General features: G+C 40.5%; 1 protein-coding gene across 1 annotated transcript in view; it reads left to right on the forward strand.

Annotated features, from left to right (window-relative positions):
- cemip (cell migration inducing hyaluronidase 1) overlaps positions 1-15,987 on the forward strand; it is an 82,950-nt gene that overhangs the window by 4,804 nt on the left and 62,159 nt on the right. Inside the window, exons 2-8 of the mRNA XM_061068128.1 lie at positions 3,575-3,712; positions 4,701-4,839; positions 6,615-6,851; positions 8,043-8,222; positions 12,527-12,597; positions 12,805-12,900; positions 15,341-15,462. Coding sequence (XP_060924111.1) covers positions 3,575-3,712; positions 4,701-4,839; positions 6,615-6,851; positions 8,043-8,222; positions 12,527-12,597; positions 12,805-12,900; positions 15,341-15,462 — 983 coding nt within the window. The remainder of the gene's footprint in view (positions 1-3,574; positions 3,713-4,700; positions 4,840-6,614; positions 6,852-8,042; positions 8,223-12,526; positions 12,598-12,804; positions 12,901-15,340; positions 15,463-15,987) is intronic.

Raw genomic sequence — 15,987 nt, forward strand, 5'->3', positions numbered from 1 at the left:
AAACTCCAGTAGCTGGCAGCCACACTGACTTCAGACGCTCATTCAAAAATGTGTGTGAACGGATGCTGATTAGGCTTTTTACTGCATATTCTATTGCTTCTGGTTTTATCGTACGGCTTTTCCATTTTTGTGCATGTATCCTTTTGTGCTTGGTGGTGGAAACTTGCACATGAGTAAGTCCTTGTATAAGGTTCAAATGCAGTTTTATAAAACAAAAATATGACAAAGCAGAGAGGAAGGAAAAGGAAGTTGAGGCAAGCCAAGATTTTGCGGCGACAAATCAACATGCAGAAACGTACATGTAAAGTAGCATACATTGGTTTCAAGTACTCAGACCCTGTCACTTTTTACCCCATTGTGTTATGTCTTATGCTTCTTATTTTTCCTCCTTAGTCTACATTCAATAACCCCCTAATGAGAACTGAATTCATTTTGATTTAAGAAAAACTGTTATACCACTCTGACTTAAGCATTTCGATGCTTCTACCATGAAACTCATAGCTGACAGTGAGTTTGAAGGAGCTGCCCACAGGCCTTAGAGAGAGGTTTGTGTTAAGGCACAGATCTGAGGAAGCAAAACAACTTGCTGCATTGAAGTTTTCTAAGAAACAAAGTGGTCACCAAAAGTTTTAAAGGAAGACGTGTTGAACCAGCATGATTTCTCATAGTGTTGAAACCAGGGTCGCAAGAACCTGATGGTCTGTCTGTCTGAGCTCCGGAGATCAGATGACAGAAGAAGACATAATCTTCAAAAATGGTCTTAAAATGGAACTTCAGTTATGTGGTCATATATGGGTGTACTTTGACAATGAGAGTTAAGTACAGAACAAACACTGCTAAAACATTGTGGAGCCATCAGGAGCATCCCAGTGGGAACTCCTCACATGGCCTGTGTTTTACAGCTCCAGATCCCTCAAGTCACAAGCCACAAACCATTCAAAACACTGAGTTCTCTGCTGGTACCACCTAAGTATGTCTTCATTTTCTTTGTTGCTGCTAGTAATTGCTCATCAACATCTATCTGCTCCAATTTTAACACAAACTGCTTGTAACACTGTTCTGAAGTCAACAGAGACAAAAACTAAAGAAAAAAAAACAAATGTACATTTTTAAGTCCCCAGATGCAACTGCAGAACCAGAGAACTTTAAATATTCTGACCAGAAACCATAAGACACTCAACTTCAGCATAAAAACTCTACCGCCATAGTGCAATTGAAAGATCGGCCCTGTGCGCAGGCTACGTTCATATCTACGTCGTAGCTTTGATGCAGAAGCATGAATTGGCCTTCATCATGTGATGAATATTCAACCCTCAGGGCAGGGTTGCCAGGTCTGCATGACAAAACCAACCAAACAAAAGAAGAAAAAAGAATTAAGTACATTCATTTGTAGTACATTAAAGTACATTAGCATAAATAAAATATTGCTCTGTGAACATGGTGACTAATTTTCTGATGCTCAAACAGCTGATTTTTCTTTTTCTTCTCTTAGTTTTTTCGTCCTCCATCATGCCTGTAACATATGCATACTTACTTAATGTAATTTACTGTAGTTATTTCAATACCTTATTTCAGCTGAAACACCAAAATAATCCACTCATTTCACACGAAACGAGAGATAATGACTCATTGACAAGATAAACCACAAACATAAACCATGGATACAATGTATGATGTGGTCAAACATTGAAAATATATACACATCTTATTAACTCTAGAAAACATGATTTTGAGAATATGATTAACAGCTAAATACTGTTTCTAGAGATGCAACTTGAGACATGATTCACTATCTCCCTGCTATTGTTCCGTCTGCAAAAAAAATGTTTCAACCTGCAGCAACACTTAAAAAACTAGCCAAAAACCACATACCTGGCAACCCGGGTGTAATGAAGCCTATTGTGATGAGCTATTTCCACATTGTAAAGTTGCAATGTCTACTTTTAGTTAAGATAGTTAAAAGTGAAGAAGTTAGGATTGAAACCAGTCTCAGTTTCCACATTAAGATGCAACTACTGTCCCAAAACAACAACTGAGTCCAATGACAGAGAGCCAGTGTAATGCTGGTGACTCAACATGCTAGGTCGGCTGACTTATTTATGTGATTGAGAAGGTAGTGGTTTGTGTCTTAGAGAAATTGCAAGGCAGCCTACAGCTCTGCACACACTCTGAGTCCTCCAGAGTCAAACAGCAGTCACGCAAAGACATCAGAAAACCAGCTGATTGCACGTTACCGTCTATCAATCTGTGTTTGCCCTCTGGGAAATCTCCTTGACCATTCAGGTCTTGGCCAGTCAATTCCAATGATTGATCCATTAGGCGGCAGGGAGATGATGTAACCACAACACACACACACACACACACACACACACACACACACACACACACACACACACACACACACACACACACACACACACACACACACACACACACACACACACACACACACACACACACACACACACACACACACACACACACACACACATACACACTCAAACACAACAGAAAGCATAGGATTGAAACTTTATTGGACAGAATCACACACAATGTCTCACAGTGCTATCCTGATAATAACAGACACAAACTAAATGGGTTCATCAGTCACTTACTCTTGAGTGAGCAATCCAATAACCTTGTGTGCTATTTTATCCCAATTTAGGTTGTTTGGGAGCTGAGAAGGTTACAGATTAGGAAGAAATTTAAGTAATGAAAAAAATCTGATAGCATAGAACATATTGACAAACCTGTAGTCGAACACGCTAATTACGCGACTGTCATGTTTGATGGATTTGATGAACTTACAATTGCATTGTTTTATATAATTTCCCAATTTTTGTTCTCATTTTTCTCTCAGCATTTCAACGGAATCAAGAATTTTCTTTTACCAATTGTTTGCCATCAATTAAAGGAGATAGGTAGATCTATGTGTACTGTTTTTAGATATGAATATATTGGTGCATCCCGTGCCACTAGGAGTTTTGCCATGAAAATAGTGTGTCAAGAGAGAAGCTGATTGATGTACTTTGAGGGGCTGTTTCAAACCCGTTTTTTACCCTGCTGCTCATTTACACTGTTTTATTCCAAAGGGAAATAACTAAACAATAAAAAGTATGTATGCCCAGCAATTTTAGGTTTCAGATTTATACGGTAAAAAGCAATTTTCCCAGCTGTAAAAGATTCCATCTAGGTGTTGATACAGCCTGATAAATGCTACAGCAGCTACAGGATGTTTTGAGAAATGTAATTGGTTCTAAAAGTATCGAAAAGTGGGGTAAAAATCCTGCCTCCTGGTTTCATTCCACTGCCTCCCTGATCGCTCTCCAACAACTATGTTATATTAATTTCTTGGTATAATATTTCATGTGTTTCTTTATGTCGAAAGTTAATCCCAAAAGCAAACTGTAACTATAGTTGTTAAAGGTACTGATTGGTGTCATAACCAAATCAAATGAAATAATCCTCAAATCAAGATGCAAATGAAATTGGCCTGAAGTACTGTACTGTTAATTTATTAAGTTAGAAAAACATGGATGGAAGTGAAGTGTTGTCTATATCCTGTCCCCTGCAGTGTGTCCAGATAAAGAGCCAGGACTACAGCCATGGATGCCAGGACACAGTGTAGACCACCGGGTGACAATTGGCTACGGCAGGAAGGTCCTCCTCACTACTTCAGCTACGGTCCACTCCATTGAGATTCTCAACGGTGGTAAGATGGAAGAATACAACTTTTGTGGATTTTCATTTAAGGTCACACTTTCTTTATCTTCTGTAACATGACATGTTCCTGTGTGAAGCAGAGTGTATGGGCGGGTGATAGTTGCAAGGTGGGTTCAAAACAAATTCTCCAAATTTGATTGGCTTTCTCTTCTCTCTCCTAACCCTTACCCTTTTTAACGGGTTTGTTTTAATTAATAGGGGCCTCTATCTACCACTAGGCCATATAAGGGAGTCTTGCTTAATAATTTATTTAATGTTATGATGTAATAAACATGCAATGTAAAGATGTACTGTTCATACATGTTTACAGCTATTTCTTATTCTATATCATTACAGTACAGTTCAGCATTAATCCTCCCAGCAGACTCCTCATCACTCAGATTCGTTGATAGTCCCTTAAAAGGGCGAAGCCTATTCTGCCACATTTTACTGCTCATTCATTTGATCTAAATGGTCACTTTCTTGACGGAAGCATCTGAGCCTTGATTATCTCTTAATAATTGAAAGTGGAAGACATTTCAATAATACTGTGCAAGAGGCAGAAACAAGACAAAAGGAATATGCTGAAAGCAGGGTCCCTGCCCTTCAGAGAACAGAGGAACATACAGGAGATGATGTTCAATGTTGAGCAGCTATTCACCACTTCACTACTGAACTGGAATCATTGGATTGCAGGTCTGGTAACAGACGTGGTTGGCCAGCTACATTCACTGTGTGTGTGTGTGTGTGTGTGTGTGTGTGTGTGTGTGTGTGTGTGTGTGTGTGTGTGTGTGTGTGTGTGTGTGTGTGTGTGTGTGTGTGTGTGTGTGTGTGTGTGTGTGTGTGTGTGTGTTCAGTCTGAGCACAAGGCCATAAATGGTAGAAAGACAGAAGGTGTCTGAGGGGCACTGGGGCATGAAGGACCTGCCAGGAGGCTTCACCCCCCCCCCCCCACACACACACACCCACTCCAACCCTCATCTCTCTTTGTCCTGTAGGAAAGTTGGTGATTGCTGACACCAACCGGCCCATATTGCTTCGAACAAAACACATTTTGATTGGGAGCAAGGGGGAGCTACACATTGGGAGCCCAGACTGTCCTTATAGAGGCAATCTCACCATCTCCCTATTTGGAAGGTACAGTATGAAACCCAGCTTGAAGCAGAATGATACTTAAGCACAGTAACACTGGTCAATAAGCACACACCCTGTGAGCACAGCAGTGTACTAATAGTGGGCACTTCCTCCATTTAGCTCCCAGACAGATTGTGGACCTTCCTCTAATGGTCTGCTCCACGTTGGTATGACTGCATTTCATCGCTTTTTGTATAATTGTCAGTTGCACACTCTGGGTTCACATCTGGTGACAAAGGAGGTCACTGAAGTTCACTGAACTCATTGTCATGTTCATGAAACCAGTTTGAGACATTTACTTTGTGACATGGAACATTAACCTGCTAGAAGTGTCCATTAGAAGATGATTGATTTGTATGAAAACCCAAGTTGTATAAAAAAAAACTTAATTTCTAAATACCACACCACCTCCAACAGGTTGGACTGTTAACACAGGGCATGTTGTCTCTATGGATTCATGCCGTTGACTCCAGATTGTGACTCTACCATCTGCAGCCTGATCAGAAATCCAGACTCTTCAGACCAGGCTATGTTTTTTACGTTATGTCTACAACTGTCCAGTGTTGGTGAGTCTGTGTCACTGCAGCCTCACTCTTCTGTTGTTGGCTGAAAGGAGAGGAGCCTGATGGGGTCTCTGCTGCTGGAGAACCATCCACCTTCAGGTTCAACAGGTTGTTTATTCTAAGGGGCTACTCTGGTCACCACAGTTGAAAAGAGGCTTATCTGAGTAACTGTAATCTCTACAGTATGTCTGCTCTATCCAGTCTGACCTCCCTCATCAACAGATTGTGATTGTGCTGTGTTCATTGGGCAATCACAATAATCCAACCCCCAAACCCCTACACATAGCAGGTTCCGTCATCTACAGTCAGTACAAATCTTGTAAAATCAAAGATTGGCCAGATTGGCTTCCTTGCTCACTGACTGGAGAGCTGCTCAGCAGCAGGAGTTCAGTGATACCATCAATGCTGTGCTTCACAGGAAGAAACCTTTCTCTGTTCTGATAATTCAAGTTATTTTGTTGCGCTGCAGTCCCATGACACAATGCTTGCTATTTTGTTGTTTTTTATTTTTTGACCAACCTTAGAAGTCTCCATGCAGCCACATAATCCTGAAACACCTTTCATGAGCTACTATGTGACTGAAAGGTCTAAATTATGATAAATTTAATATTATTCTTGTGTTATACAGATACATTGTCCAATTGTTCATCATTTTGCAACACACACACTCTACTTTAATTTGAATCATGCTACCCAAGAAAAAAGACCCAAACAAATCCAAGGTTTATTTTGACTGAGAAAAACTGCAATAAAATAGACCTTTATAAAATGAATGAACTTTTTTTTCTGTTAAACTAAGCCATTTATGTCATATAAGCAACATTCTAGGGTTGACATCATCGGTTCCTCATTAATTTCTGCACAGACTTTAATTTCCCCAGAGAATGAAGTGACTTTGCTGATCCACTGACTTTTAATTTATTTCAACAATATTGAAATCTTTGACACATACCACTCAGCAGATTATCAGTTCATCAGTTTGCCCAATACTGCGGCCAGAAATCTGCAACCAGCAAATGAGGACAATGTTTCATAAGATTTTTTAAATCATCAAAAATACAAATCCCACATGCAATTTAAACATGTCTACATGTTGGACAAACTTTCACAATTCACATTCACAAACATCGCCAAAGAATTCTTCTTGTTTCATGCCACTTGCAGAAAGACATATACTCTATTAACGCATTTTTTATTTTTCTACACTGTTCTCAGATTGGATGACAGTGATCAGGAACACAGCTACTTTGGGAGGAAGTACCTTGGAGTGGGCACAGGGGGGACATTAGAGATCCATGGAAAAAACAAACTGTCATGGACGTTCCTCAACAAAACCCTTCACCCCGGAGAGAGCAACCAAAACAACTACCTGTTTCAGAGAAGCTGGGGCAACCGAGGCATCATTATCCATGTCATCGATCCCAAGACCGGAGACGTGCTACACGACGACAGGTGAGGGTCCCCTCGAAGCAGAGGCAGCGTCTCAGCTCCTGAACATTCATGAGACACTAATTAGAGCAGAGAAGAAGCCGTGGCGTCACCTCATAAGCTGTCAAACCACAGGCTTGTAATGATGGTGACAAATATGCTCTGGCATTGCTTTGTTTGGGGATATTAAATTTTGAAAATGGAGCCATCCTTAGTAACCCCCCGCGTTTAAATGTCCATTACATTTTTATTTCAAATAAATCAATTCATTGATATACAGTTTTTTTTGTGGTTAATAGATGAATTGGTCATTCTTAGAGGAGGTGGAGGCAGGGCACTGGACTGTGTCCAGTCTTGTCAAATTGAATTTCATTAGAAGGTGACAACCATAAAATGCACTTAATAAAAGGCTGTTACAACACATTTAATATAGACAGAATCAACCGCGACAGAAGAATTAGAGAAAAATTATTAAATAATTAGAAAAGGATAGGGCTGGTGTTATACTTTGATGTCATTGATTGTTCAAATTATCTTTCATCTCCCTTTTTGCTCTTGTGCTTAATTTAAGTTTATTTTAAGTAAACTTGGTTTTATCAAAGCTCCTATAGCACCGGATATTACGCCGCACTTAATGTACATTAGTCACATCACAGAAGTCATTTCATCTTCTTTAAATGCGTTTTTTTATCAGTAAAAGAAAGGAGCGGGAAGAGTCTCTGAACGAACGGCTGGAATCTGAGCTTGATTGACAGCTGAAGCAGCAGGGGCACAGAATCGCAATGTAGCAATTTAGCTTTGTCCCTCGACAGAAAAACAACTCCACCGACCAGAAGCCATGTCAAGACACTCAACAATATATACATATTCTTTATATTGTGTGATCTGTTGTGTATTTACAATAGTTATATTTTTTCAAAAAAGAGAAGGGGCCATGCTATTAACATAACAGATCTTTCTATTATTTGTTTTCCTTTTCAGTGCATGGTGCACGTGTGGATATTCATGAGCCATTTCTGTAAATATAGCACAATCATTTCTAGCCTTAATATTAAAACTCAGCACATGTCGGTGGATGCTGCACATGCAGTAGTTGTATTACATACAGAGTGGGCTTGAGAGCGTCTTCTCTGGTAAGTAAAAGGTTGAACCGAAGATGCTGTAATAGTTTTGTGTCTTTGTCTTCTTCTTCTACCCATCCCTTCATTCCTGCAGGTTTGACACATACCGCAGTAAGGATGAGAGTCGTCGCCTTGCGAAGTATGTGGACGGTGTGGGAGTGGGTCTCATACTGGCCGTGGTGGTCAATGACGAGGGTTCCAACAACTTGGAGGAATCTGCCAAGAAGAGCCTCTCCAAACTTGGCAGTCAGCAAATCAGCAGTCTGGGATTTCGGTGAGCTAATTATAAATGTTTGTTTAATCATAAAATTGCATAATTTTAAGCTATATAAAATTAATTCTACATTTTTCTAGATATAATATGTAAATAAATAATATAAAAAGCAATTTAATTTGATGAACCAATGATGACTATAACGGTTCTCTACACCCCGCTGATTTCTACTCTGAGCTCAACATCTCTGAGCTCTTCCAATTCAAACTCAGGTATTCAGTTCACAATGTGGGAGGAAAGATGCTCCCAGCATTGTATTGTCTGGAGCCCGCTTTTTATTGATTGCTGTGAATTAATGAGAAAATGTTACAACTTCAGTCAATGGCTGTCTTTTTCTAATTAATCCCTGCAGCTTTTTGGGCAACTTTTGGTTATCGAAGATTTTCAGTAAACTATCTCCTGTGTATCACTTGTAAAAAATATATACACTCAGTGGCCACTTCATACGGTACTTATGAACGTACTGGTGGAATTCATATTTTGTGTTCCCTAATCTACATATGGCTTATGAAGAAACACCTCTGAATATAATGGTGTCCAGCAAAGTACCACCACTAACTGTGACCTCAATTCAAAATATAGATAAAAACACTGCATGGCAGAACACACACACAGAACGTGGTCTTTTCTACATCAAACTAAGACATCCTCCCTCAAATTCACCCTGGGAGTGCCTAAATATAAGAATAGAAAAGTTTATAATGTGTTCATCATTGCAAATAATATTGTATTTCAAGATCAGCATGAGGTTTCCTTAAGATCTTATTTGTTGTGGTGATTTAGCTGTATATAAAAGCACTATTTAGGAGACAGGGTTGTGAGGTGTGACAAGTAGCTGCTGCTAGCAAATGTTGCTTTGCCTACAACTAAAGAAATATATTTTCTGTACATTTTGGAGCAGCAGAATTAACTATAGACACAACACTTCCGTAATATAGCAAATGTCATTTGTAAATGCCTTTTACCTATACAGCAGATACATTAATATTTATTAGCAGTTGTGTATGTGCTCAGCCAATGAATCTGACAGAAGTCCAATATACACTCAGCTTCTAGCTGATAGATGCTCAGTTATTAGCATCAAGTGACCAACTGTGTTGACTTTGCTCCACCTAACAGAAATTAAGCTAAGCCTTTGCACTAAAAAACATGCAAGTGTGAGCATGTGTGAGCATGTGTGTGTGTGTGTGTGTGTGTGTGTGTGTGTGTGTGTGTGTGCATATACGCAGACAATATGCGCACAAACTCCCACACTTTGACTATTTTATGCTGCAGTAGCTAATCCATTTGTGTGAGCTTTAGTTCTGCCATATCTCACTGTGCAGAAATTGTTTAAGGGAAAAAGCTTGGACTGTTTGTGTGTGTGTGTCTGTGTGTGAGAGAGAGAGAGAGAGAGAGAGAGAGAGAGAGAGAGAGAGAGAGAGAGAGAGAGAGAGAGAGAGAGAGAGAGAGAGAGAGAGAGAGAGAGAGAGAGAGAGAGAGAGAGAGAGAGAGAGAGAGCGAGAGAGAGAGCGAATTAGTTTGTCAGCAAGGCAATGGAAATGGAAACTGAATCATGCCATGATAAGAGCAACCCTGGAGATGTGTCAGTGTCTGACAGAAGGAATATCCTGGTAGATAAGGATGTCTACATTTTGTACACTTAGATATTGACAAATTCCTCAAACAAGACTCGACTGCTCTTTTGTTTGTTGGATAGGCCGCATGCTCGTGTGACTGTGTTGTGCGCTGTGCGAGTTAACTGCAGCATCAGGGGCCTTGTTGTGGGCTGAGGGAAGATGCTGGTGAGTCTTGGCAGCACAGGCCCTGTCCTGTGGTTGGCCTCCTAGCCAGACGGCGTTAGGAAACTAAATGCTGCAGAGAAGACCACAGTAAACACTGACAGGGATTCATGAACGATATGAGTTTGCATTCCACTTCCCAGTTTGCACTATGCTCCATGGTTGTGGATGCTGTGGAGGACAGAATAAGTGGAAGGGAGAGATGGTGAGGTGACAGAGGAATTCCTGCCTAACGACTCCTGTCGCCTTCCCTCCTCAAACTGTTGCCAAACAGACCAACACTGGTGTCTTCAGCAGAGAGAGACTAAGGAATTTGCAACGAACCCAGAGACATTTCAATAAGCTTGGGTTTATGAGACATTGTAGACTCTGCAGTTCATTCTCTGTTATGTAATTTGCATATGTTTACTGCAGCTGCCACTGAAGAAATATAACAACACACCTCTGGTGCAGCGTTTCTTTATTAAAGCTCAACATAAATCATATTGAAATAATTTGATGGATGTATACAGATGTGGTCTGGAGTTGATTCTAACCAACCAAACTATGTTAGCATTAAAATAGTTTGGCTTTTGAATTCTCTGTCTTTACTTTCTAATTATTCGCACATTCCTGTTTGAATAGTGAAGACAGTAAGAACTGGCTGACTCACTGTGCAAAACAGATCCTAATAAATCAGCTGTTACTGATCAGTCTCTCCTCTGTGAACTCTGTGACTGCACAGATAGTTGTCTGGTGCTGCTCTGGGCTTGCTGGATGGATCCACTAACCACTTATTCCCAGGAATTGTATTCCTACTCAGCTCCTCACTGCCGAGCTTTCTCATAAACAAACAAAAGTGACATTTACATTCAGTGTTCCTTACCAAGTGTGTGTATCCTTGAGATTAAGCAAACATGGGGAATTAAATTTCTTCCAAAAATAAACATTTACTATGGCAATTTCTTGATTTTCAATAATGCAGTGTTTGCATTCATGTTAAGCATGGTTGTAATAATTGGACCTAGTGCAGTGCACATTGTAAACATGCTTTTTTGAAATCTTTGCTTGGCCTGTAGTTGCAGCTTACTCAAAGAAACAACTACACACATGACAAGTATTTAATGTATTGATTGCAGTATTACTGCCATATATACATTACCATCGTTATAAGGGAAATCTTCTGACACAAGCATGAAACAATCCAATGTGCAAAGTTTAAAGAACGAAATTGGTGGGTTTCTGTCCAACATGCTCTGACGCTTTTGGTGCAAGTTCAAGCGAGGATTCCTCAGAGAGATCATGCATGGACTCATGGATGTAAGGCTTTGAACCAGGCACAGCCATCTTTGTGATGCACCATTGTCGTGATGACTTAGGACAGGTAAACAACTCATAATAGAGCAAACATAAGCTGTTGGGGAATTTTTGACCATCCTCACACATTACTGTATATGCCACTATATATTATGTATACTGTATATTACACATTATATCTGTACAGGAGAATAGTGCCTGTTTAAACTCCACATATACTCCCTTGTCTCTCTTTGCAGTACCCAAGGTCAGGTTATAGATAAAGGAGCCAACCAACAGTACATTGTAGTGTCTATGTTGCGGGACCTTCATATCTAACTCAGATGCACCAGACAGAGAGACACCAACTTCCACTCTCACCAACTTTAACTATTTTTTTTAATTTTCATAAGGACACAATGGATTTAGTTATGCATACTTTAGACTTAACTATCCAATAGGAAACAAGGGTGAATACGCAACCTTGGATCTTATCTTCAGATTGATTGATTTAATGAGTAGGTTTGAAATGTGTAAATCAAATCTCAGTTTAGAACAAACACTTTAGGAATGTAGAAAGGAAAACATGAATACATGTGTGCAGATGTTGTAGATAATAGAAGTCATTGTGTTCGTGTCAGCACCTTAACTTTATATATGTCCCTCACTGGAGCACAAATACAATCATTTTGCTGGCATGTTATTGCAATAATAGCTTCATCCCACTCAGGTGTCCTCATGTCACTGCCCTGGTATTGTGCATGCTTACTTTGGGAGGAATGTACTGGCAAACTATACCTGTCAATTTCTTCCCATGCAATTTGGATGTTTGATTAATTGTTAGAGTCATTTATCAAGTAAAAATGTCAAACGTTTCTTTCTCAACTGAGGGGAGATGATTTATGTCACTGTAAACTGTATGTCTTTGGGATTTGGCCAGCTCCTTGACTTAAAGGTTGATTGTACAACATCACCTCAGGGTCTGCTTAAATATGAGCAGCGCTTTTCACTATCAGATGAGTGCATTCATGCACATTTGTGTTTGTGTGTTTTATATATAATTCCCACCTGCTCTTCAGCTGCTTCTGTCTATATTTCCTTTTATTGTTCCCTCTCTGGTTTCATTTCATCTTTACTTTATTCTGTCTCTGTCTACTCCTTGTCCAGTCCTTCTCTTCTTTCTGTCTATTTGCTGACCTGTACTCTCTCTTTTCTCTACCTCACATCTCCTCTGCTTTTCCTCTTCAGACATCCCTGGACTTTTATAGTGACTAAAGGTGACACTTCTTCAGTAGTGGAGGATCACGCTGTCTATCAAGGTAGGAATGATTGTAGAAAAAAGGCGTGTATATTATAAATGATCTTGACACTGTGTCTCTTCATAATATTTTAATGCGGTATGATCAAGGTGGTGCCAGTTCAGAAATCCCTGCACAATACCATTGTCATGGTAAATGTCTAACATTTGCATAATCTTTCTCTCTCTCTCACCGCTTGTGTCTGTGTGTGTCTGTGTGTGTTTTTAGGGACCAAGGCCTCCTCAGAGGCCCGGAGCTCACGTGTCTTTCGATCCACTTATGGGGAACATTTCACCATCACCACCTGCAGCCAGTGGGTACAAGGTACTGTCACTTATCTCTCGTACAGACTGGGGTTTGTTGAGCGACATGTTGGTGGCGTTTGGATTATTCCCAGGGACAGATATACTGCTTTGAAACATTCACGTGGTAACAAATGTATCAAAGTCACACCAGAGAGGAGCAACAGTTTTGCAAGTTGTTTGTGCGAGTGTTTCCCAAGTGTGTCTCATCTCTCATGGAAATAATTTATTGAAGGGCCACAGGCAAATAATAGGAGGAAACACGTAACAGACAATCAATCAATAAGTCAGTTGATCGGACTGTATATAACAGTTTTCGTGCAAACAAAACGTAACATAGTGCCACTCATAAAAACAAAGATGGATAGATCCAATCAGCCCAACCAACCTCCAGAGTTGATGACAGAATTGAGCAGGAGTGTAAATGCAGTTGTGTCCATAATCTACAAACAACAGCTATGTTGGTGGAAATAATAAACATACATGACTGTTCCAAACCAGCCAGGGCTGGGCAGCTTGCAGCCATTAGCCAGTAACCAGGAAGCAGTCCTATCCTTAGTCCTTGTGAGACACAAGAGACCTTCGGATAGAGTGAAGGGGAGACCAATCAAAAAGCAAGCGAACACAATAAAGCAGCTTTAGGGATGGCTACCCTTTTCTTCTATTTATCTTCTTCAAACTTGTATTTTTTTGGACCCTCCCAATAGAGAAGAGAATGTGGCTGGAGCAGGACACAGAGATCAGATCTCGGTTTGGACACTGGAGACACATATTAATAGCAGATGTAAACAGATGCAGATGTCTCTCTCTCTCTTCTCTCTCTCTCTCTCTCTCTCTCTCTCTCTCTCTCTCTCTCTCTATCTCTGTATTTATTTAATAAGATAGAACTTTGACTTTTTAACTGTTGAACTACAGTCATTGTAAATTGCTTTGTAATTCATCACCTCATTACCATTTTATTTCAGAGCTTAGTGATCTCAGTGAAATACAACAGCAAACACATCCTCTGAATTTCCTCTCATTCGCCATGTGCAACATGATAGTCAGTCTCAGGATCAGTCCAGGAGCTGTGTTACTGTGTAATGAGCTGCTGTGTTTGTAGATCAGGCAGATCATGACTGCAAACACTTGCACATCAGGATTTGCTTAGTAAGCCAGGCACTGATGTGTTTATTATTTAACACTGACATATCATTAAGCTACTGCACGGCTCTCTGCTTCTATAGCTCTCCCAGTAACAGACAGTTGAGGAAATATTTTTGGGTTCTCCGTTTTCTCTTCCAAAATATGTGCTCATGTTTATTTTAGACCTTTCAAACACATTTCATGGTCTTCATCCACAAATGGAACATACTTTGTCGTCACCTGTGACAACAGGTGGACATGCATGCTAAAGTCAGTTCCACAGTGGTTGAATTAAAATAGTTAAATCTTAGCCAGGCTGAAAAATGTTTTGAAAACCAAATCTAAATTTGATTATGTCAAAATATGAAAATCTCCCATTAAAGCTTTGCAGTATTACAGTACCCATCTAGCACCACGTGCCATATTGACGGGTGGAACTAATGTATTGGGTCTATGAACAACATACAACCACCTGTCTCAGCTGAGCTACACAGCTAAAATCATTAAACCTATATTTTTCCTGATCAGTGGTTTGCATGACTAAAAATAGTAAACCTGTATCAACATGCAGCCTCAGGTGACTCTGGTTCAGCCCACACTGACAAAGACACAAAAAGAAAGCCAGCAGCTCCTGGCAGCTGTTAAAGGTTGTGATTTCCACATCAGCAAATACACACACATAAAGACACACCTACACACACACACAGGTTCATGCACAGACAATAACGCCTACACACACACACACACACACACACAGGTGCATGCACAGACAAACAACTCTACACTTGTTCCATCATTTCACTCTGTCTCTTTAAATTCTTCTCCAGAGGCTATCGATCAGCCTCAGATATCATCACCACATCATCTTCTTATCAATATGTCTGCCTCTTGCTCAGCTGCCTGGTACGCTGCTTTTAGTGAACCCCTCCCTCCCAAAGCTGAGTCCAATTAGGTGCTTCTCATCACATATCTGATAGCATCTCTTTTATTGAAACCGCCACACTGCAACACGCAGATATGCATACAGTGGAAGAAGCTGTGAGACCTGCGCTCAGACATAGTCAGGCAACCTAACTGTGTGTCAAGCTCCAGATAGTAATTCGGGGGCACAGTCAAATGCATATCCCCTGCTGTGGCAGCCAGACAGAGAACATAATGAGAGGGGAGAACCCTTCAATTACTTTGCTACAAATGCTCTCTGACAGCCTAAATGGACTACAAGCCAAAGCTTTGACGTAGATTAGTTTAATATCTACCACTTCGGTGTCTGACCACTGAACTGGGATGTACTTGTGTGTGTGTGTGTCTGTGTGTGTGTGTGTGTGTTCGTCCCGCAGAGGCAGAGTGGACGGAATGGTTTGACAGGGATGATGAGAGGGGATCTGGAGACTGGGAGAAACTGTCTGACCTGCACGAGGCCTATCCAGACCGATTGTGTGGCAGTCCGATGGATATACAGGTAAACCTTCCCTGACTTCTTACTTGCATGAGTGTGTGTGTGTGTGTGTTTGCACGCTCACACAGGGGACTCCTGCAGAGGTCAAATTCTGCAAACATGCACCTGCCCCCGCACCTTTAAAGCTCCGTACGAGATTATCTTTGTATAAATTATGTCTTAATCAAATGCAGGCCTTTCCGACCCATTAATATTAGTCCCACAAGCCCCATTAATTTAAACCCATCGGCTTCTCAGTCACTCACTTAAAAACTCACCCAGACTGTACTTAAAGGGATAGTTCACAGATAAATTAAAATGTACTAATTATCTAGTCACCATTAAAACCTCCATCCTGCTCCTGTGGTGCCTCCCAAGTCTCCATAAGTCCCGACGTTCACATTTGACTCAAAACGATGGCATTTACACCGTGTTATTTGCCTAAATGTCAGCTGTTGTCCTCCTTTGCCCGTGGATCACAGCAAGCTGGGTTTGCTTGTTGGTTGACACGTGCAAATCTACTGTTCTCAATAATGCACAGATCATTTC

This window comes from Limanda limanda, chromosome 3 (assembly GCF_963576545.1).
Source record: "Limanda limanda chromosome 3, fLimLim1.1, whole genome shotgun sequence".
Classification (NCBI taxonomy): domain Eukaryota; kingdom Metazoa; phylum Chordata; class Actinopteri; order Pleuronectiformes; family Pleuronectidae; genus Limanda; species Limanda limanda.